This window comes from Struthio camelus, chromosome 3 (genome assembly GCF_040807025.1).
Source record: "Struthio camelus isolate bStrCam1 chromosome 3, bStrCam1.hap1, whole genome shotgun sequence".
NCBI classification, from domain to species: Eukaryota; Metazoa; Chordata; class Aves; order Struthioniformes; family Struthionidae; genus Struthio; species Struthio camelus.
The window spans coordinates 41,755,758-41,779,698 of NC_090944.1; the positions used below are offsets into that span (position 1 = coordinate 41,755,758).

Genomic DNA, 23,941 nt, shown 5'->3' on the forward strand with positions numbered 1-23,941 from the left:
CTTTGGAATCTTATAGTATGTTAGCATTCAGTGGTTAGGACTTGTGTCAGCAGGGAGCTCACATCCATGACGATTATATATTTTCTGTACAAAATAAAATCTGAACTTCATACTCATGTGGTAAATTCTTCCCAAATACTGCATGAGCCAGTCTGTCCTTGGCTTGTGTGAATGGTAAAACAGAGACCTCATTCTGCAAGGATTTAAATTCTTAGCTGTATGCGTATCGAGCCAGTTGGTTTGAAATCAAGGAGAAAATGAACATTTTGTGAAGCTTTCAGGATGAATAGGCAATAGGTAGCTTTTTGAATTCTCTGTTTGCCACTTAGATGTGAGGGCTCTGTGTCAAGCCAGGGTATTTTGTGTGTTTTCTCCTTTTGTGGTTAGCCAGCATCTTGACTGTAATGATTTTCACATGTATTGTTTATCCAGTTAGTTATTTTTGAACTGATAAAAAGACCTTTATCTTCTTTTCTTTCTCTTCTTTTTCTTGGGCACACAAGTGCTGTCTTGGCTTACTGTTAATGTCTTAACGATATGATGCATGACACGTGTTATAGCAGCCAAATGTTTTTGATGGCTGTAACAGTATTTGCAGGGTGGTCTTGTAACTTTCTGTAGGTTGATAGATGGCTTCTGTTGATTTTACACTGGGAAAATTCATCGGTATTCATAAAATAACTGATTCCATTCCATGAGATCTGAGGAAGACATAGCAGGAGACTATTCCAGGTTTTCGAGAAGCTGTATTGTCTGTGTAGTGCGTGCTGTCTTTGAGCCTTTAAATTGACAAAGCTAAATGCATATATGTCTGCTGTTTACGCTAGTAGAAAGATCTAGTCTGTCTAATTGAGGAAGCTGGTTTGCACTTTAATTTTAGTGCAGCCTCTGAGAATAATAGTATAAGTTTCCTAGTTACATGGTAGAACTGTTTCATAAATCAGCAGCTAAATCTTAGGCTCGAATGAAGTGCCTAACGTAGGCAGGCCGAATCTTACCAATGGGCTCGGTCTGCCTATTGTCTTAAATAAATGCTGCAGACCTGGTGCACCTGGCTTTGAGCAAAACAGCAGAACAGGATTCTTCACCCAATATCACAGTCTGGGTTTGGGAAACATTTAGGGTGTTTAATCTCCAGTGTTCAGGATTCTTTGGAAATCGGAGTGACTAGTCATACAGGATAAAGTTTCAGCTTTGCAACAGAGACAAGGCTGTCATTTCTAGCACTTACCAGCTTTGCAGGATTTCACATAGAATTGCAGCATTAGCTTGTGGTATGGGTAGTACTGTTGAAAATGAAGCATTTTAGTGAGAGCCCTGTTTTGGTGTTGTGACTTTTGCTTTTCTTTTTGAAGGCATGTATGTTCCTGATAAAAAATCAACAGGAATATATTAAAGAGTTATTATTCCTCATCTTGAAATTAGGTTGAAGACCACCAAACACTTCTCAAGAAATACTCAACACATTTGTTTCTTGTAAAGTAAATGTATGATTGTTTCAGTTTATGTCCCAATGTACAGTAATCTAGCAGCAGTATGATATGATAATAGGAAAAGTATTTCATTGCTGACGCGATACAACATTTTGAATTATTCCATCAGGAAATAGGGCTTTATAGGTGTATACTTATTTCACTCTGTTAATCCTAAGTAAAGTACGAATTATAACTGCAGATTTTTTCTGTCATATGCATAGTGTTAAGGTACATCTATATATGTTTTATATAAATACACCGATAATGTACAAGAATAACGGCATGGTGTTTCTCTATCTTATGTTCATAGGAGCCTATTATTTTTAGTTATTTCATATTTGTAAATTTAAGGCATTGTTTAAGATATGTTTAAAAGCAGTCCAAGCCTATAAATTGATAATTTAAATCATTAGAAAAGAGGGCTTTTTTCTGTACTGTCTTAAAATTGTTTTTATTTTACAAATTATTTTTAGTGATTTTACCAGGGGAGAGAGCACTCTGTGTATAGTTTGTTTTTTTGTTTGTTTGTTTTTGCAAAAATCTGAAATTCTGAAATGATGTTCTTAGATTTTGCATGTTATTTACCTACTTGTGTACCTCTTTCATACTAGTTTAGTGAAATTATGTATAGTTAAACAAACATATTCAGTTCTGCAGTATTGCAATGCAAGAATGGCATAAATAGATATTAGGCAGAGAAGCAACAGTGACAAGGAGTGATAAAGGATAAATGCTTTTTAAAACTGTAGTTGTAGCAGAGTGCTTAACTGCAGATATCATGACACTAGTTCAAGTGTTATCAGCATTTTTAAAAATATGGTAGTGTGCAGCTTGTTTGTGGATTTTGTCCTTTATGTTTTAAATTGTATGTTCTATTCTATATTAATAGGTGAGCTGGGTTACCTGACACTTTCCATTGTAAAACTCTTTTTATTGTTGTAGATTGAGCCAAAAATTTCTATGCTGGTGATCTCTCTAATACTGAATTTTAATAGAAAGTTAAAAATTCAGTTATTTTCCAGAAATTTTTTTTTTCCTTTTTTCTTTTTTCTCTCCAGTTCCTTTGTGAAATCTGCCCTCCTTATCTGGAGCAGAATCTTTAATTTTGCCAAAAGGTTGGCCTGGCATGAGGGCGTTTTTGCATCTCAAAATATTCTCCAAAATATAGACCAACTGCTTTCAGATGAGAGTTTTGATTTCATAGTTACATTTATACATTCCAAGTATATCATCTCTGCTTTATCTCAGTCGGGCAGAGTTTGCAGTGCAATTCCTGCTCTCAGCTTCTGGGAACAGAGAAGAGCAAAATGACCATGTCAGTGTCCATACATACTGGAGGCAACCAGCTTTAAATTTATGGAAGTGTAGAACAGATCGAAGGGGCAGAAGGGACGGAAAAGTAAAGATTTATATATAGGGAAGAAGGGCTGGCGAGGACATAGTTTAGCATGAAGAGGGACGAAGGGAAGGAGGGATTCAAATATACAACTTACAGCCAGGAACAGGAGATGGAAGACAGACAGTAGGAACAAAATGGACAGGGGAGAAAGGGAGCAAAAGATAGGCAAATGGAGGAGAGGGAAGATTAGTTGGTTAGGACAGAAGACACATGAGAGGATCTTGCTACGGCAAGAATTTTTTGGGTTAGGATGCTATATACATGATTTAGGTGGTCAAGGATATGCAAAAACCGGGAGGAAGGGTAGTAGGGAAACTTGGACACGGACACAGAAACTGGGGAAGGAAGAAGGGAAGAGAGAACAGGGAGCAATGGGGGCAGGAGCAGAAACGTTCTTTTTTTTTTTTTTTTTAAGATATTATAAGCTAAATAAAAGATTAGTCTACTATTTCTTTTCTCACATAAAAAATTTCAAAAGTATCACTTGGATTACTTAAGATCAAGCTTTTATGTACTGCTATTATTTCAAGAGAGCACTACAAAGAGTTATCCTTGTCATTTCTAGCTATCGCATTGCACTCATACACTGTAGTAAAGCCCAAAGGAATAAAAAAATGCCAAGGTTCAGAGTTCACAGATATGTTCGTTTAAAATAACACCAAGGGTCAGTCTCGCATTTACTCTCCTATTGGATCTTTTCTAACCTTTGTCGTTCTCCTAAGTCTTTCCACAAACCATCTGCACCCTTCCCTTCCCTGAATAAAGTTGCAGTCCGTATTGCGCTGCCCAGCTCTTCCTCCTCCAATTCTTTCCTCTTCCCTTTCTTTGAGTGCGCAGTTATATCGCTCCTCTAATATCGCTACTCCCAGAGAACAAACAGTAAAGTTGACCATTTTTTGGTATCAAGTCAACCTCCCACAGCTGTAGTATGTTTAACTACTCAGCTGTAAAGCGAGGCCAGACTGCATTTTCCTCAGCCTGCCCTCAGTTCCGGCGCTCGCAGCGGTGTCGCAGCCTCTGCTCTCGGCATCGCTGCACCTCGGCCCTGCCCACCCTTCCCTGGCTCGGCCTCAGCCACCCGGGGCTTCCAAACACCTTTATTTGTGTTTTGTTTTCTCCAAGTACATACTGTATAAGTTTGTCCCAAGCAAAATGAAAGATTACAACCTCGTATTTGCTGTTTGTGCTGTTTACTCTTTTTATGTGGCTCTTCCACCCTGTAGTCTGTGTTCTGTCCTTATTTATCAGCTTCTGTCCCTCTCTGTCTGTACAGTGCCCGTTGGCACAGTATTAATCATCTCCTTCATCGTTTCCTGAGGGTGGTTTGCTGGTCTGTCCTTAACTATACCTAAGTGCTTATTCTGTGGAGTGTTCTCTCTAATGTTGTTATTAGCTGTAGCACTGTGCGTTTGTTATGGAGGTGGGGGAGAAGGAAGAGTGTGAATGCGATATATTGAGATCCATCCTTGGAAGATGACTGGGCAAACTGAAAAACAGCTGGAGTGCTCAGCTGATTCTGATGTGTGATTCATGAAGGAACAGAGGTCCTTATATTATCATGTATTTTTCCTTATGTTATTATGTATTTTTTATTTTTATATTGTTAGTCTATGCCTTTTAAGTTGATATGTCTAAGTTAATTTGAACCATAGTGCAAGTGTTATATTTGCTTGACTAAACTATTGTGCATTAAGAGTAATGCATACAGAGGCAGTCATTCATACATCTTTCTCTGTTTGAGAGATTATACATTTCTTTCCATTCGTGTTCTTCCAGGTGACTTGGACTATTACTGGCTGGATCCTGCCACGTGGCACAGTAGGGAGACATCCCCAATTAGCTCGGTAAGAAATAGGGAAAAATAGATTCATATGTATGAATTTAAATGTTTGCTGGTTATTTCAGTTCAGCTTTGATATGTTGTTATTAGAACTTTATTCTATTCATAATATATGCAAATTTGGCTTAAAGATCATAGAAATCAAAATCGGAAAGAGATTTTCATCGAACTGTATACTAGAATACTTACCTGAGTTTTAACAGAAAAACCTTTGTGTAGGTGCTGCTACATTTCACCATGTCAGTTATACACCACAAAGGAAGCTGTGAGTGTGACGCTGCTCTGGGTGTGACAAGGGAATTTTTCTGTTGACTTTGAATGGAGAAGGATCATTTGGCTTTTATTATATAACAAACCGATATAGCAGAGCTGAATAACTTATATATTATTTTAAAGGACAGAATTTATAAAAGCACTTTTCAGGGATGTGAAATTAAATGAAAATGTTTAGTTTTGTTACCTAGGATATGTTTTAAATGTTTAATTGTACTAGACTTTGAACTACTTTATAATTTTATCTGCAGACTTAGTGTTGAGGTGGTTTTGCAGCGAGTATGTTAATTACAGGTATTTACTGAAGCCAGAGCCCAACAAATATAACAACGGGAAGCTCTGATGCTTCATACATCAGGAGGGTGTTTGTGACAACCATGGCATGATGATTTGTATATAAATGTACAAATGAAAACAGGAAGATGCTTGCATTTTTTTTTTACTTCTACTGCTTGTTTTTTAACAGCATCCAGTAACGTGGCAGCCTTCTAAAGAGGGAGATCGCTTAATTGGACGTGTCATTCTTAACAAGAGAACAACCATGCCAAAAGAGTCAGGTGCATTACTGGGGCTAAAAGTAAGTATTGAAGGGGTTTTGTGGTAAGGGAATGAAAATGCCACTGATCTAATATGTAGAAGCCTAACACTAAATCAGAGGCCTTTCCAATTATACTGTCATTTGGCAAAAATATATTCCACATGCTATTGCACATGCTGTATTTCTTCAAAACATGAGGTAATCCTCAATTTTGACAGATCCTTTAGGAGGTTAGTAGAGTAGGAGGTAGCGACCACTCATCTCCCTTTTCTCATCTATTCTGACACACAATCCTAACTCTCTAGACCTTCTCATTTCCACCCCCCCGCCACGTTCTTGCATCTCCCTAATACCTGTTTGCACTGCATCTTTGCGTCTACGTTCGTAGTCATATAATACATGTTCAGGGTAGCTGCAGCTGCTTCAGGTTACCTGCTTCTTTGCCCAAAGACGAGGTACTACCTATCCTGGTTATCTGTGTGACAGCAGCCCCTGTGCCTATACCACAGCTGGCTGATGCAGCCTTGTATCTATGGAGGCAGCGGCCCCCAAGGTTGGACTGCAAATGCGCTATGGTATTTGGATCTCAGCAGGAAATATTCCAGGGTGTTTTCCTTAAAATATGGAACAGGAAAAGCCTTCACCCCATGTTCAGGGAAAGACAGTATTTATTTCCTCATATATAGTGTTATAAGGACTTGAAAAATTAAACTGTGGCCATTCAGAGCACCATTATAGCCCACTGGAGTATAATATAGACCACTAGAGCTTAAACCAAGGAAACAAGCATTAGTGATAGGCAGCTGTAACAAGTCATGTGCTTAAGGGACTAGACACAGGGGGACAATTAATATATGCTCATCACTTCATTTTATGTGAATATACATTCTCTATTTTTCTGTTAAATTCCTTGAATTCAAGTTTCAGATATTACATGCAGGAAAAAGTAGGTATAAACCTGGGTAATCATAATATGAAATTCATGCTACTATCTTACAAGTACTGAGAATCTCTTTAAGATAAGCTGGCAATGTTTTCCTCTCAAGTGTTAGGTATAAATATGTCTTTAAACTCAAATAAAGCAAGATGGGAAAAAATTTACAATTAGCTGAGAACATTTTAAAAATTTTGTTTTTTGTGAGTGTTGAAAGTTATATGGATAAATTATTGATGTAAATATATTTAATCCTATTGTGCATGTTTTCCACTCATCTATGGCAGAGAAGCTGAACCACTGTGATTATAAAGTATATGTTTTCAAGGCATGTACTATAAATCCTAATGCATTAATGGAGTACTGCCTTTTCTAGCTTTACGTCTAGCATTTCGGTCAAGTAACTGTCATCTAATATTCTGCGTTCATAGATGTCATCCATATGGAAATATTTAGAAGGTCAGTGTTTAAAATCTACACAGCCACTCAGAAACAGAAATCACGTGCAATGAAACTCAATGTTTAAGCTAAGATTTGCAAAAATCCTTTTAAAGGATAGCAGAGATTGTATTAACTCCACAATTTTTTTCAGGACAGCTAGTTCCAGTTAACTGAGAGACCCTAAATTAAGACATTATAGGTGACATTCACCCCACTTAATTTAAATGCCTAAATTAGTCATTGCCCGCTGGACTTTTAGGTTCTTGTCCCTAAATTGTTTGTAAACTTAAAAGAGAGAGATAGGTACTTCTGAAGAATGGGGGGGGGGGGGTCCAGTGTACCAATTCGGGAATTTCCCTCTTTCCTTGAATATTTCCAAGTATATGGAACTCAACAGATGACTTACAGAGCTTAGTTTGGGTGTCTTCCTCTGCCCACTGAGAAGGCCAGAAAACAGTTGAAAATAAGAAACATTCCCATCCACTTAGGACTGAGTCCACTTCAAGGGCCAGTGGCACCAAAGTTGACCACTTTTTGCATATAGTAGTCTAGTTGTTAAAGCACTCACATATGAAGTAGGAGATGTGGCTTGTCGATTCGGCTCAGCATGGGGGGAATTAAACCAGGAAAGAGCTCTAAGAACTTGATTATGGCATATCCTAGGTGAGAGCACACTCCATTTATCCTCTTCGTGGGATGGGGTGGGGAGGTGGGGTGGGACAAAGACAACGAGTACAGCTTCACTCTACTAAAAATTCAGGTTAGTAGTCTGTAGTACAAGGCTGATTTTGCTGACTCCAAACGTTTTTTAATATGTGAAAAAAAGGTCAGCCTGTAATACAGAAAAGAGACTGGAGAGGTTCTCCTATTTGATTTCTGAGTCTCATTTTTGTATGGTATATATGGTATGTCTGCAGGTAAACAACTCACTGATAAGTTTAGCACAGTATCTTGTGACAACCTTATTGGTAGGCAGGCTTCTACATCCTCTTGGGTATGTGTCTGTATTAAAACTCCCAGTAGTTACTAGAATGCAAACATGAAGAAATAATACCTAATGAACCGCTGCTCCACTGGTGCATTTTATTATAAAACTCTACACATGACGTTCCTGACAAAACAACTGACAGGAAGGATAAAGATAGCTGGAGAAAATAGCACATCAACAAGACTACATTTTTGATTTTATATATATATTATTTTTACTTTTCTCTATCTGCATATCATGCAGTTTTCCTCAAAGGATATTCCCTCAATTCCATTTAATAGAAGGCAGAAATTGCTGTTTTACCTTGTCGTGTATTTGGATGAGAGAGCCTGTTTTCAGTTAGTGGTGATGTTCTTGTGTACTAATTGTATGTGTTCCTTAGCAGTGTATTTGCTAAATTTTTAGTTGTTGTGCCTATTGCATTTTGGGATTTGCATACCTGTGGTTTCATACACACTTGCAACTTGCACTTGTGCACATGCCTAACAGCTATCTATTTCCCTGAAGTGCATGTTCTTGATTATTTATCAAGAAACTCACTTTTTGCAACAATTTTAGATACTTAGTATACTGCAACAGATTAATTAGGCAAACATGTAAAAAGAAATTTCAGTTGTATTAATTCTGTGTCAGTTTTATTTCTTTTCAAGCAGAACTGGCCTTTTTGTGCATATCCCTTTCTCTTTAGGCCTCTATAAATCCCAAATTGATAATAAAGGTTTGATTATGCACAGTTTAGGTTTAGTTTAAAAATAAGGCAAAAACTAATCTGTCTGTATATTTATGCTTGATGTGATATCTGGCTTGTGGCTTGGAAACTCACAAATTTATGATTATCCAGGTTGTTGGAGGAAAAATGACAGAATTAGGACGACTCGGTGCCTTCATTACCAAAGTGAAGAAAGGTAGCTTGGCCGATGTGGTGGGGCATCTCAGGGCAGGTAAATAAATCAGTCGCAAAGAAAATATGTTGTCTTAAATTATGGCTTTTTGAAGTGCAGCGTTTAATGTATATTAACATCAGTCAGGTGATATACGATATGCTTATATTTTGTAAATACAGAAAAATATTTTTCAAGACCTTATGGAATGCTAAAATTCCTTACACTTCTAGTTTCTTATTAATTGCCATGGCTTAGATAGATGAACAAAATACAAGACACTGTTAGTTAGTGCTGAAGTGTCAGTATTGAGTATCACTAGTGAAATTGTTGCTTGCAATCTCAGGAGCTGGTTGTCACACTCTGTAAGATAAACAATGTAAACATTTTTAAAAATGGCTCATTGCAGCAACCAAATTTGCTCCCTTTATTTTATTTGCACTGTAGAGCATCCTGGCGGGTGATGTTTACAAAATATGGTTCATACATTGCATATACAATGAGCATTTTCAGTGCTTGTTTAATTAAGTCTGGATAGTTAACAAATAAAAATGGAAAATACAGGAAATCTATCTCACAGTGTTTCATTTATGTAAGATTTATACATTGCACTTACAAGTAAGTGTTTGTGCCATTGGTGCTTTCCAAGTTTCATTTTCCAAGTTTTACTGTAAATGGAGTATGAACTTTGCACAGCAGTCAATTCTTACAATTACTTTTTAGTGGTCCGTAGCTTCATCATAGCTCTAAACAACTACCTTCCAAGTGTTGTAGCAAACAAGTCTATACAGTGCCTTCTTAAGAATCAGGAGGTGCTGCGGATGACTTCCGTTTTACGATAATTGCATGAAACATGTATTAAAAAGCTAGAAAAGATGACGAGTCTCTAAAAATATCATGGTTTGTCTGGGCATTTGTTAATTTTTTTTGTAATTAATATATGAAGTGTTAGTAGCACCACTTATCATTACAGTTGTCTATAGATTTTAACTGTGGATTATAATGATAGACAATAAGTTTTTCTCACTTCACTCGTCTTTAATTGTTTGGGTTTAAATATTGCATTTCTAATGTCTGGTCTAGGTTTTGTTTTTAAGTCAAAGCTATTTTTAATTTTTACAAATATTTGTAAAGACAAAATAATTTCAGAGAACAGGCTAGGCAGAAACACATTGTTTTGCATATATATTCCATGAGTGAAGGTCTATTCATCCTATTGTATAGGGCAAGAACACACAAAGAGGCATGGGCAACTCACGGCTTTCAAGAAGACACTCTTTTCCATCTTTATGAAAAGCCTCCAAAATTTAGCTGGTTTATAAGTCTTTCAATAATGCAATAAACCTTGTGAAGTTTAACAAAGACGAGTACAAAGTCTTGCATCAGGAACAGTGAGGACTAGAGCCCAGTTGACTGGAAAGCAGCTTGGCAGAAAAGGTTCTGGGACTCCAAGGGGGACAGCAAATTGGACATGAGTCAGCATGTTTGTGGCAACGTGCCTCTGCCACAAAGGTGGCCAAACATGCGCTGGACTGCATTAGCAGGACTGCAGCCAGCAGGTTGAGGGAGCTGACTGTTCCCATCTATTCTGTGCTTTTGCAGCTGTATGTCTGGAGTACTGTGTCCAACTTTGGCTCCTCCAGTACAAGAGAGAGATTGACAAATGGAAGAAGTTGGGCAGAGGAGCACAGGGATGATTTGGGGTCTGGAGCAAGGAGAAGCCAAAAGATCTGGGTTTGTTTGGACTGAAGAAGATGGGAGAAACTAATTTCTGTCCTTAGCTTTTTAACAGTAGGCTGTAGAGAAACCTAGAAACCAGAGAAACCAGAGCCAGATTGTTCTTGAGGGTGCACAATGATCACTTGAGAAACAAAGCACGCAAGTTGGAATAAGAGAGAGACTGATTTTAAAAACATTTTTAGGTAAAAACTAGTGATGATGATTAAGCTTTAAAACAGGTTGCCCAGAGAAGTTGTTGCATCTTTCTCCTTGGAGATATTCAGTTCTCTGGCCAAGTCCCTGAGCAGCCTGCTGTAACCTTTGAAGTTGTCCCTGCTTTGAGCAGGGGTTTGAATTAGATAACCTCCAGAGATCTCTTCCTACCTCAATTATCATTCTGGAATTCTTTATGAAAATTTTCCGGAGATTTGCAGCATAGTTCTGAAAGACTTCTATCTCTGCTGAGGCTGCAGCAGTAAAGGGGGGATAGAATGCAAGATGCATTAATATTGGTATCTAGAGCCGATGTAGATGCCCCGGGGTATAGTCCCTCATCCCCAGAAGTGGCTCCGTAAGGGCCCACGCGTCCTGTAGGTTCTGCTAGCCAGCTTTGTGCAGGTATCTTGGCTGTCCTACCTGCCTGAAGTGGAAGGTGCCTAATAGCTCCTTGGCTGACTTACACTTGCAGTGCTGGGGTACAGCAGTGTGACTTGAAACCAGGGAGCTCAGCTCAGCTGAATTTGCAGCAGTGGATGGTATTTTCCTGTTTTCCTGTCTCCACGCCTGCCACTGAAAGGAGCAACCAGAACACAAGTCTTAGAGACAGAATCTTAGATGAAAAAGGCAACATAAAAGAGCCTGGCTGGTCAAAGAGACAAGAACTGGACCAGCTGAGCAAAAGAAAAATACATCTGATGACTGCTGCTTATCTAGTTAAAACTAGGAGGAATGTCATCACACTTAAATGTTTGTTTGGATCTAGCCTTAAGTTCTTATTTGTAAGCATGACTAGAGCCGCTTCTGTTAATCTAACACTCTGACTAGGATGATCTTATGCTTAATCAATTTGGAGACTTTTTAAATTTGCTTTTTTTTTCTGCTAGTGACTCTCCTATGGGAAAAAAAACTGCTTAAATTTCTAAAATAGCAGTACAGACATCTCACAGGTTGCTCTAGAGGTTCCTCAGCTGTTGTGCACCTATTCTGTTGATTTCAAAATGTGATAGCTTCATTGCTGTGAAAATTAAGTTTAAATCACAAAAGTGGGAGTGTTTTCACTAAGTTGCATGAATTTTTAAATCAGGTTCCTCGGCAATATCTAGAATTGCTACCTGCTTCTCCCTCATGATAAGATGATGTAATAAATATACAAAACATTTAAATCATTTTCAGTTAAATAATTATTTACTTTCACAGTGGAAAATTAAACCTACCTCAGCAAGCATTTATTAAGTTTTTCATTAGTATGCTGCAAAAACCCTTATGTGTTAATGAAAGCCAAAATGCTTCGTAAACTAACATGATCCTTTTGGAGTGCTTTCTTAAAATACCAAAATGCAGGCAGTTTGGGATGAAAGAATGACAGTCATTGAACATAAAGAGAAGTTGAAGTTGCATGTTTCGGTAGTTAGCACATCAATTTTTATGATCATTTCCCTGGGTTTATTAACAAGCACAAGTTCTATCACTTGCTTTTTATCTCCTCGGAGAGGAGCAAAGCCAGCAGCTGAAGGGTTGTTTCTGGCTGAACCTGATAAACATGAAATCATTCTCAGCAAAGAAATATAAAACAAAATTATTTGTGGCATGAGATAGTGGTTGTGGAGGTTTTGACTACGGCATACTTACCTTATGGTCCCTACAATTTAATTTTACACACTGATTTTTCTTTAGAAACTGTATGTAAAGACATTCTCCCTTTCATAATAATGCCAAAGGACAATGCAATGTACATATTATTTAAATTCTAGAAGTGGCAAACTTAAAAAATGAGACTTATTTAATAACTTCACATTGTGTTTTGTTTTCTGTCCCCAGTAACATCCTCAGAAGACATTGACTCATTCTTTGTTTTTATTTTTTGTTCATTTGACATAGACAATAAAAGCTCTCCTTTTTGTGGAGAAATCAAAAGGCACAGTGTATAAATTGTAATAAAAAGGCATGATTTTAAGCGTTTTAACATTCAATATTCACACTTTTCATTTTTCAAGATCAACCTATTTGCAATGTTTATTTCCACTAGTTAATAAAGGGCCTCTTAAAAAAGCGCCGTTCTGTCATTTCACAGCACAGTAAGTGGTGCAATATTATTTCTGAAATATTTACTGTTTTCACAGATGGCTTCTTTAACATGTTTTGTTGTATGCAAGTTGTAGCAGTGTTCTGAGAAAGGAGCCTTGATAGCGACTCAAAATCTTTTTCTGATTTCAACACAGTGTTTTAATTTATTTCATTTTGGAGAATACAGATAGTTACATTTGATTTCATAAATGTTTTGCACTTCTTTGTAAAATAATGTGGAAATGAGATAAACTTCTTTTTAAATTCAAGGGGATGAAGTTCTAGAATGGAATGGTAAACCCCTCCCTGGAGCTACAAATGAAGAAGTTTACAACATTATTTTAGAATCAAAATCAGAACCTCAAGTTGAAATTATTGTTTCAAGGCCTATTGGGTAAGGCTAAAGACTTGTTTCTTAAGCATAGTTATTACTTCTAGTAAAGCAACTTTTAAAGGGACTATTTGTGAGTTCATTAGCTTTTATCTTTTAGTAATGGAATAATTCACTTTTTATTATTAATATTGTGTATATTCCATTTTCTTCATTGCCTATTACAATCTTGGATCTGTACAGTGATATATATTAGTACAAATGATTGTTTCTGTATAGTCAAAGTACTAACAAGGTTTTTGCCAAATGGCACAAGAAAATTCTTTTTTTATTGTTTACAATGAATTAAGCAAGGCTTCTCTCAAAATCAAGTGGACCTGCAAGTGAGTAAAACCTATTTGTCTGGCTCTTAACTTTGTTAAATCAGAATAACTTACATGAGTATTAGTGAGTAGAAGGAAGGATCAACAAACACTGAGCATTGCAGAGATAAGTCAGTAATAGCAGCAACTTGTTAAGAAATAAAAAACTTTTATCTATTTTATTTGCAAAGACCATGTATAGTTTCAAGTGATACTATCATCAGAATCAAAAATGGAAACAAAAAATACCTTTATACTTATGAATATAATTTTAATCAAAAATTAACATTAATATGAGATGTTGATAGTCTTAATGTTTATTTATAATAAATCTAAGTTTGAGTTTATTGGTAGCAGCTCTTCTAGTATTAATTTCCCAAATAGGCATCGTGAGAATGAGAAAATCTGTTTCAGTTGGTAAGCTCAGGAGGGTGGGCCCTGTAGTTGTCACGGTTGCTTTACAGTCGTATTCGGCAGTCCTTCCCTGAACACGATTCTGTTGGGACCGTTTTGAGCTAAGTCTTCCTGGAGTCAATATGAATCATATATTGTATAGTTCAGTACCATGTCACATGATTAACAACAAGAAGTGACTGTTGGTTAGTTTCCCTATCTATCCGTAGTTTGCCAGCTTCCCCGAGTTCACATACAGTCACTGTGTAGCTCTCAAATCCGCGTCTTGTAGGTAGACGCTAAATTGTTTCCCCATAGGAATACATGATTATCTCATTCTGAATTTGCTAGATTTCCTCCACATAGAATTTTTCTCTCTCTCAAATCTAGTAACAGTTTTTAGTTTTAGAAACATAAAACACTATTTCTTTTCTGACTAGAACAATCTTCTTTTACATTTATCTAATATCAGCTTTTGATGTTTGATTTTGTCCGTACCGTGCAAGTGAAGCAATGTTTTGCAAATGAGCTCTTCCTTTTTAATGGTGATCACCATTAACACTCCTTAAATAAAATTAACATTTGCTACTAATTTCAATTATGCGTTTGACCTTTTAATGAAAAATGAAAACTTGATGCAATAATTTTGATTACTGAGAAGCTAAAAATACCATCCAGAGGGAGACCACTGGGGAGGAGTAGAAACCTAGTTTTGCGTTCTTTAGTCTGATAAATTAGGAGATATTCTTGACTGAAAATTGCAGATTCATACCTAAACTTTGAATGCTTCTGAATCTGAGCAGTGAATTTTACCATCAGAAGTGCACTCTGAAATCAGCAAAACGTAATGTTTTGCCTTGGGTAACCCATGCATATTTCTTTCCAGAGAGAGGTGAAAATAGACCACGTCAGATTGCACTTTTATTATGAGACAAAATGAATCTTGGCATGGGATTATTTACATAGTATAATAACTTTATTCCTGACTAGAAATGTGTCCTGATTAGAGCTTTTTTTTTTTTTTGAGAAGAGTAATAAATATCACAAATGAACTAGAGCATATTACTTTGAAATTTAAAGATATCTCCTTTCCCCGGTAATAAGGAGTTAAAGTCCTTTTTTTGTGTCAGATCGGGATTTACCTGTCTGTTATTTAAAAAGAGTAAGACAAAAGTCATACCTTGTACCACAGAAGAAACCTTTATGTGGGTTAAGAAAAAAGAACAAGAACAAGACTTTTTTTTTTTTTAATTATGATATAATTAAACTCGTGAATTGGGTTATCTAATGGGAAATTGTTTGTTTTGGATGACAGATTACTTCTTTTTTTCCTAGCTTCTCCTTGTCTTGTTATCTGAACTGTGTGGGCATTTCAAATTCATGAAAGTGACTCTCAATCCAGTGATTCAAGCTTTGTGTCTACTTTAGGTGCTGATTCAGCAAAATTTTATCTGATTGATAGCAGCAGTGTGTGGTAATCCATTGCACCTAAAATTCCTGTGAGGAAATAGATTCCCGAAAGACCTGAAAAATGATATTTTGTCTGCATAATTTAAGTGTTTTCTTCTCTCCATATTAATAATGCAAATAATGTACTAGCACATTTAATGGCCTTTATTTAAAAAGTCCTAGCGTATTAGGTCTAAAAAGCCCAAATATAACAGAGTTTGACTTAAGTGGAGGACTGTAAGGGCACAAATTGGATGACTGCAAGTCACAAAATTGATGCCTAAACAGTTTGCTCAGTCTTGTGAATTTGGATTTCTGTGTCTATCAGCAAATGTAATTATGAGTAATGGATAATTGTAGGATGTTTACTAGGGAAAAATGTGAAAAATGTGATGCAATTAACAGATGAAGGCATAACAGCAATGAACTGTATAACCACAATAATACCATAGAAACACCATAGGAACTAATTGACGCTAATGCTAATGATTGCAACACAAGGTAGGCAAGTAACCTATAAAAAGTAGAATTAATGGATTGGACATCTAAATACGAGAGAAAAAAAATACCTATGAATATGCATAAAACACAAGTGGCTGTTAACATAAGACAGCATAAAAAGTCCTCTGGCAGCATGCTGTTCGGAGAAGAAATTTGGCATGGTAGCTAACTGTCTCTTACGTGTTCAGGTGAGCTTATATGAGATAGTGCAGGTAAAACAAATGCTTTTTAGTTTGTCTGTTTTCTCTTTCTGACCCTAATTATCTTTGCTTGGATTTCCACAGATATTATTAATAGTGCCAAAACTGTGGTTTCTCTGGTGGGATTTAGCTCCTCTGTGTAGGGATTGTTAACTATACTTTGCATCTTTACAAGGAGGTTGAGCCATAACAAAGCAGGCAGTACTAAATTCCAGAGAGCTGCTCAAGTAATCAGTGCAAACTACAGATTGATCTGCAGGTTGTGGTAAGAAAGAATGGTTTGGGAAAAAAGGAGGATGAACATTGGGGACAGGAACTCAGGAATTCTGAAAAATATAGGTTGTAGAGGATGGTGCTTTCCTAGTCTTCAGAGAAATTAGAAAGAGCTGTGCATATGCTTAGCAAAATAGTGATTGACTCTAGATCCTCACAGATCATATATCTGCACACAATAGTCTCAACCTCAGCTACTATTTGTATTTAGATATTCATGGAGGAGTGGAAGGGTCGGACCATAGATGTTCGTATATAAGTTCACTAAGACTTAGTGGTAGCTCTGTCTTTCAAAGTAAAGATTGAAAGAAAGTTCAGTGTAGGCAGTTCTTTATTGTGTAGTATTTAATGTTACTTTTCTGAAGTTCACGTTGCTTTGAAAGGGGAGTAAAGTTTTGTTTTTATTTTAAATAAGTGCTTTAATTATGTCATACTTTTTTTTCCCATTGCTTTGGCTAGTCTAGTTTTGAATATTTTAAGTTGGAAGGTTTCTACTATTTCTTCTAAAGAGCAGTTTTGTAAATAGTGATATCAGAATATTTCCTGCAATCGAAACATAATAATAGTCTAGATAAGATTCATTTTGTTAGCTAACAAGCTTTAGATACAATTTCTTTTTAGAAATGTTATTCTTTAATTACAATGCTAACATTTAAAAGAAAAACGTCACTCATACATTTAACAAAATCCACTATACAGATAATTTTTCTTTTATGTATAAAATTAAGAAATGATTATATAAGCTAGATTGTTAAAATTATAAAAAATTCTTATACTGATACAAGTATAGTTTTAAATTCTTTCATGTGGATTTTGAAATCGATAGCATTTGTAAGGTAGAACTGTGGATGACAGAGCTTGTTAGAATACTGTGCCACAAGTTTTATGATTGGCATTGTATTGCATACTTAATTTATTGATTTCTTTGCTTTTTATGACTTGCATTTCTGTGTGGAGCTATACTTAAACAAGATAAATATATTTGACATACTTTTAGGGAAGAGAAGATTTCCTAACAGTAATTAAAAAAACACACTTACTGTACCACAGAGTTTGAGGGATTTGCTGAGTGTGAATGAGATCTACTACGCTGAGGATGAAAGGGGTGCGTGAGAAAGTTGCCAAATAGTATTTCCTTTGCCAACCATGTGTTTTGTCTGCAGTTGAAATTTATCTTCTAGATTCCTCTGTTGCTGTGAGTTTCGCATAAGTATTACAAAGAGTTTAGAAAAATATATTAAAAATGTACTTTCTATTCTTTCCTGTCAGATGCGTATAGTCTTTAAAAAGATCTGATTATTTTTGTCACTCACCCTTGCCTGGTGAATATTTAATAGGGCTTCTGTATTACCAACTTTAAGTGGAGAAAATACTATCATCCTGACCAGTTCTCTCATGGTATAGCATCTTTGTCTTCATAGCAATGTTTAATTTTTCTCTTGTAAATTGTGTGGATCCAATTCTCATGTTCTTTCATTATTAGACTGCTCTGTGTCAGTCCAACAGCGTGAAGTGGTATTGGTGTAACAGTGAATTAATTCTTAAGTGCTTATATGTAGAGATAATTATTATTTAGGCTTATTTTTAGCCTTCTTTTCCACACCTCCAAAGCGTTGTCCACTGTATTGTGGAAAATACAGGAAAAATTGAAATGCATTTATTTTATTGACCTTCTCCACCAACCCGGGCATATGTTCCTTGACTCTGTAGGTTGAACTTTCTATGTTTAAACACTCCTTTATCTTAAATATGATATTAATACAAATAATGCTGTATTGGAGAAGAGAGTGTTCACAATCTAGCACAGGAAAAAAGTACAAACAATGTCATATTGAACAGAAAAATCAGTTGGAATATTCTGAGTAAATATTTCAGAATGATGAAAACTGAAGTAAAAAAATGTTAAGAGAAAAAAATCTGCAGAACAGACCTGCTGTGCTTATGGATATATGTTTGTGAAACAATAGTATGCCACGTCGAGAATGACTAATGCCATTATGGTTCCATGAATTCGAGAAAAGCACATTACTCTTGAACTACGAAGTGGAGGCAAGGAGAAGCACGTTCTTGTTCAGTGATGTGAGATGGAAGCTAAAGTGAGACAGTGGCTGGGAGCGCAGATAGGCTTTGTTTAATCACATGGACCAGAAAGGTGCAAGAGAGGACCACAAATGCAGATTTATGACTAGTTGACTGGGCATTTGTGCCCAATTTTCAAAGTTTCTGTGCAGTGTCAGTAGCCATTCTCACTGAAATTCGGTTGTATTTGCAACTGGAGTTCTCAGCTACAGGCACTGCCTTTTCTGACTTACGTATCTCTTTCTTTTTCGACGATGACATATACACTTACGAGCCTTAGTTTTATTGATTTCCAAGACAGTAACATAATGTTTCACTGAACAGAGAAATGCCTGAATACCTTTAAAATGCCCAGTTTTATACTTCAAATCCTGTAAATATTCTTCAGAATTACTATCGAAGTTTCTATCAGTTTCTTTAGATGAACAGTCCTCTGAAGTAACTCACTGAAGAGCTTTGTTTCCATTTTCCTGCTTGAGTTTGCTAACTTTTGTACAGCAGCAGTCATTTCTTACTTCTGCAAAGTATTTTCAATCAGTGCTGAGAATAGAACAGAGCCAGGAGCTGACATCATCCAGATTTTGATGGAGGAATAATTTTTTTGGTGGCAAAATTTTCTGTAGATGTACATGGACTTAACCAGTATGATTTTGAATATACATATGTGTTGAATATACATATGTATTTATGCTAGGTATTTGTATACGTATACAGAAAAATGACCGTATTCATTTGTAATATGCTATGGGGTAGTTTTTTAGCCTTTAAAGAAATGCATTTTTCCTTTTTGTTTAACATTGCTCATGTTGCTTGCTTTTTCTTTTTATTATCGTAAGACATTTTCATCACTTTCATTCCGTGAACTCGTTGAGACGTTTGTATAAAAACTACTAGTGAGTTAATCTATCTCTTTGCTTTCCCCCCCCCACCCAGAATAGTTGAACACCAGTAGCTATAGTCCCTTTTGCCACCTTTCTCTTCATAAAAGCTCTTTAGCTATGCTTTTTTTCTTGTAAAAATATTGTGGAATCTATCCACAATATTAACATTGTAGTGTTCATATTGTTACTTCTGCTAGTTCCTCATTCTGAAAGAAATAGTAGTTTGCATTATTAAAATTTTCCTGAACACTAGTGGAAAATAGTCAATTGTCTAAATATTTCCCCTTTCTTTCCCTCTGTTCCTCAATGCATTAGAACAAAAACAGATCCATGTTTTTTAAAAAGAGTATCCCATAACCATTTTATTTGTTATAGCAGAAGGTCATTTCAGTTGTTTCTAATTATTATATGCATATTCATGTTTTAGTGATATTCCACGGATTCCTGAGACTTCTCACCCCCCACTAGAGTCTAGTGAGTACACACTTTGGTTTTTTTTTTTTTTTTTTTTTTTACTAATTATGGTCTTTTACCAAATGTAATCATTTCAGCTATGAATCTTCTGAAAGATAAGCACTGGGAGACTTTGACATCCCCTAGGATTTTATATGAAAAAAATCAGTGTATTTTCTGTTTTGTGTGTGGAATTGGAAACAATATTCTTTTGATTAAAAGCTATGCTGATTTCAAATGTTGGCAGGATTTTATTGTTTTCTGTTAGGACCATACAAGTGTATACTTTTTGTATTTCAGGACTGCCTACTAATAAATCTGTACCCTAAAACACTCAGTCAGCGTGTCAGAGTCTTGCGGGGCCACTGAGTGCTGCTGCAGTGCTACTCCTTATCTGTAATGAGCTTGTCGTCACTAGTGAGGGCTCTGCTGCACTGGCTGAGAACTGCTGATAGACTGCTTAGGCAGGATACCCTCCGTACCAGATACGTGGCTTGCTCCCACACGTTGCTACGTCTCTACTTCTTGGAAATGGAAATTACTTTTCAGAGGCTACTGGAAATATAAACTGCACAATAAATATGGGCTTATTCATGAAAGATTTCACATGCATAATTCTATCTTGGAGAATATTTTTTTTAAAACATGGTTTTGTGTGTCAGTGCTATAGGAGAAGCAGCTTTTTAATATGTTATTTAGAATAGAATAAAAAATGGCAGGTTTAATTTGGGATAAGGGGGCCCGGACAGTCTTTTCTACCAGCCTACGAACATCAGTTTAAAATTCTCATTTATATAAATTGAGTCATGCTGTGTATGTAAGCGTTATACAATTCAAAGAAAAAGCAATTCATAAATTATCCAAATTCGCTTCAGAATTTCAGAGGGAAAGTTCATGGGTTTCTCCTGTGTTTGTAGGTTCAAGTTCTTTTGAATCTCAGAAGATGGAAAGGCCTTCTATTTCTGTTATATCTCCAACCAGCCCTGGAACTCTAAGGGATGCACCACAAGTCTTACCAGGGCAGCTTTCTGTAAGCCTGTTTTGTTTTTCTTGAGTTAATAATGAAAATCTATCAAACTGACTCAGGCATTGGTCCCTGGACCCTCCATGATCCTGGATAAGGTCAGTGGGGAGCTCAAGGGGAATGGCTGTTGCTGGTAAAGTTTAACAGCATTCAGGTGGTTTTTAGACCCCCTGTACACACTCACAAACCATTACTGTAATGAGGCTGGAGATAATGACTCCAGTGGACACGGGAAGTCACATTTGTGAGGAGCCCATGAAAGTGCCTTGTAACTTGTCATCATGTACCCTCTACATTGAAAATGGTAACTATTCTGGACTTGTCCGGTAATCTGCAGGTAACAAGCGTAGTACCACTTTTATCTTCTTTATGGGAGCATTTGAAGAGCTATATTCTTGTAAGAGTTATACTGTTCAGTCAGAAATGCATTTTAATTTAGATAAACACTGCATCCTGGAATTCTCTGTAACACTAATAGAAGCTCTGCTTATTAAAGATATTGTGAGTACTTAGACTTTGATTTGTAGGTACTTACAGAGTGCCTAAAAGGCTGAAATCACTTAGTGACTGTATTGATTTCCGAGTATACAGCAGGCTCAAGAATGTCATAATGTTATCATTCTTTTAAGAAATAATTTAGCTGTAGATTATACTTTTCATAAGAACATTTGTAAGATGAAAAATCAGAGTAGATGGGTGTCAGCCATGCCTGAACCATTGCTGCAGTCAGGGCTTCCTGTTTGAAGCGTAGCTTTTAAGGTACACAGCTAAGACATATGCTCACTTAGTTGCACTCACAGATAAAAGTTTTGCAGGGAATACAATAAACAGTGTAAGTACAATGCAGGGCCACCATTTAACTCAGCTTTGATAGATACAAAAGTCTTTGGTGTAATACCAAAATCCTTTCCATCTAGCTTAACTAAATATTATTGATTTGAAATAAAAAAATATTGTTGCCTCTTGAGATTATAGTTAATGTGATGCAGTTTGAAAATTCTTCTTTTCCCATTTTGATTAATATTTTCTGGTAACTTGATTCTTGTAGGTGAAACTGTGGTATGACAAAGTGGGACATCAGTTAATAGTAAATGTTCTGCAAGCAACAGATTTGCCACCGAGAGTAGATGGACGTCCCCGGAATCCCTATGTAAAAATGTATTTTCTTCCAGATAGAAGGTAGTATTTCAGTTTAGAAATCTATTTTATAATTCACCATTGTAAACTATTGAATCATGTCTAAAATTAATGCTTACAAATTAAAGAATTCCTTTATATAATTTGTTATAGTTAGATTAATTACAGGAAAAACTGCACTCAAGGTATGCAAGTCAGTATCAAATTAACTCGGTGGACTTTTGGATGAATATGAACTACTATACAGCAAATACTTTGCTCTTTTAGGCAATATCAGATCAGAAAGAATGACAACAGTAAGTGCTGATGAATGGATGGCATTTTGTGATTTATTCCTACATGCATTTTACAAGAAATGTTTATGTTTCAGTGATAAGAGTAAAAGGAGGACCAAAACAGTAAAGAAAAGTCTAGAACCAAAATGGAATCAAACTTTTCTCTACTCACATGTACATCGTAGAGACTTTAGAGAACGAATGCTTGAAATAACTGTATGGGATCAGCCAAGAGTGCAAGAAGAAGAAAGTGAATTTCTTGGAGAGGTGACATATACAATTGCATTTCTCATTAGTTTGTTGCTCATTTGTTTTTGAATAGATATACATATGTATTTTATATATGTGTCGGTGTGAGTGCATGCTACTGAATTTTATCATTGCTTAAAAGTAAAATTAAACCTGATAATTTTTCTATTAGATTCTTATAGAGCTGGAGACAGCACTTTTAGATGATGAACCACATTGGTATAAGCTACAGACACATGATGAGTCTTCACTACCTCTGCCTCAGCCATCACCTTTCATGCCAAGAAGACATGTCCATGGCGGAGAAAGTTCTAGCAAAAAATTACAAAGTAGGTCCACATTCCATCCATCTTTTAGAATTTTAAATTAGAACTTTCATATGCAAGGTAAAAATATTTTTTCAAGGTCTTTTAACATGGCAAAAATATATGGCACAAAAGAGGTGTGAAATTACGACGTTATGACATGTCAATGCATAGCTTTCAAGTATGTGAAACTTGTTGAAATTGGTTTGGTTTTCACTAGCAAAAGAGAATTGTTAGAACATTTATTTGCACAACTCTCCTTTTAAATACAAAGATGAAGTTCATCATTTCTGCGTTCTTTGATAATAATTAAAGATTTTTGTTTTAGAAGAGAAAAGCCTGAAGGACTTGTGAGGCGTAAAAACAGTTTTCAGCATATAGTTAGTTTCAAGCTCCAGTGTACTTACTGCGCAATCAGATGAGAAGTGTACAGAGCTATTTTTCTGATTTTTCTTCAACAGAAGTGTTGTTAATTCCAGCCAATGCATAGGAAATAGAGGCAGGTTCGAGAAGAAATTATAGAAATGTAATACTGTTGTAATTGCTGCATAAGAATACATATAGAGATAGCAAATGAAAGCTTAGTTTTTATGAGATACTTGAACTTTCCTAAAAGCAATCAGTGTGTTCTTTCCTCTTCCCTTTCTCGCTATATGGTGCCACCTCTCCTTGCCTGTTCAGCAAGCTGATTCAACTTGCTCAGCTTACTGAAATAGCACAAAAGTATTCATTTTTCTCTACACCGAGTTAGCATTTTGCTGGTTTAGTGAGCTGAGCTGACGTAGTAGAAGATTACTGAGGAAGAGGGGGAAGGAGAAAAGGACAGGAGGCTGCAGCAGCAGCAAGGATTGACTCAGCTATCTCTTGAAATATCACTGTAAATCACTGCAGTTTAGTTCTCCTGTTGTTTACAGTTAAGATTATCCTTTGAATTTTAGCAGTACTTTAAAAGAACATATTTTTACATTTTACGATATGACCAGATGTTCAGGTATTTGTTTACCTTACTGTTGTGCAGGATCTCGACCAATCAGTGATAGTGACATCTCAGATTATGATGTTGATGATGGTATTGGAGTTGTTCCTCCAGGTGCGTGGGTGAACAGCATGGTCCTGCTTTCTTCTTCTTTTGTGCTTGTTTGTTTTTTCGTTATAACATTTCAGATTATTGAGGATACTGATATTGGAAAGTGCATTGTGGAGAAAATAGTTTTACTTACTATTCCATGGTACTTGTCCTTTTAAATTATGTGGAAAA

At 36.2% G+C, this 23,941-nt stretch overlaps 1 protein-coding gene across 40 annotated transcripts in view; it reads left to right on the forward strand.

Annotated features, from left to right (window-relative positions):
* Window positions 1-23,941, forward strand: part of RIMS1 (regulating synaptic membrane exocytosis 1) — a 361,088-nt gene that overhangs the window by 188,952 nt on the left and 148,195 nt on the right. For 38 of the 40 annotated variants that reach the window (XM_068937510.1, XM_068937548.1, XM_068937511.1 and 35 more), the window contains 10 exons: window positions 4,651-4,718; window positions 5,454-5,564; window positions 8,730-8,829; window positions 13,042-13,165; window positions 19,668-19,714; window positions 20,611-20,723; window positions 21,766-21,896; window positions 22,225-22,396; window positions 22,551-22,707; window positions 23,702-23,773. In XM_068937510.1, the coding sequence (XP_068793611.1) occupies window positions 4,651-4,718; window positions 5,454-5,564; window positions 8,730-8,829; window positions 13,042-13,165; window positions 19,668-19,714; window positions 20,611-20,723; window positions 21,766-21,896; window positions 22,225-22,396; window positions 22,551-22,707; window positions 23,702-23,773 (1,095 nt within the window). The remainder of the gene's footprint in view (window positions 1-4,650; window positions 4,719-5,453; window positions 5,565-8,729; window positions 8,830-13,041; window positions 13,166-19,667; window positions 19,715-20,610; window positions 20,724-21,765; window positions 21,897-22,224; window positions 22,397-22,550; window positions 22,708-23,701; window positions 23,774-23,941) is intronic. The other 2 variants (XM_068937546.1, XM_068937539.1) reach the window with 1 other exon arrangement.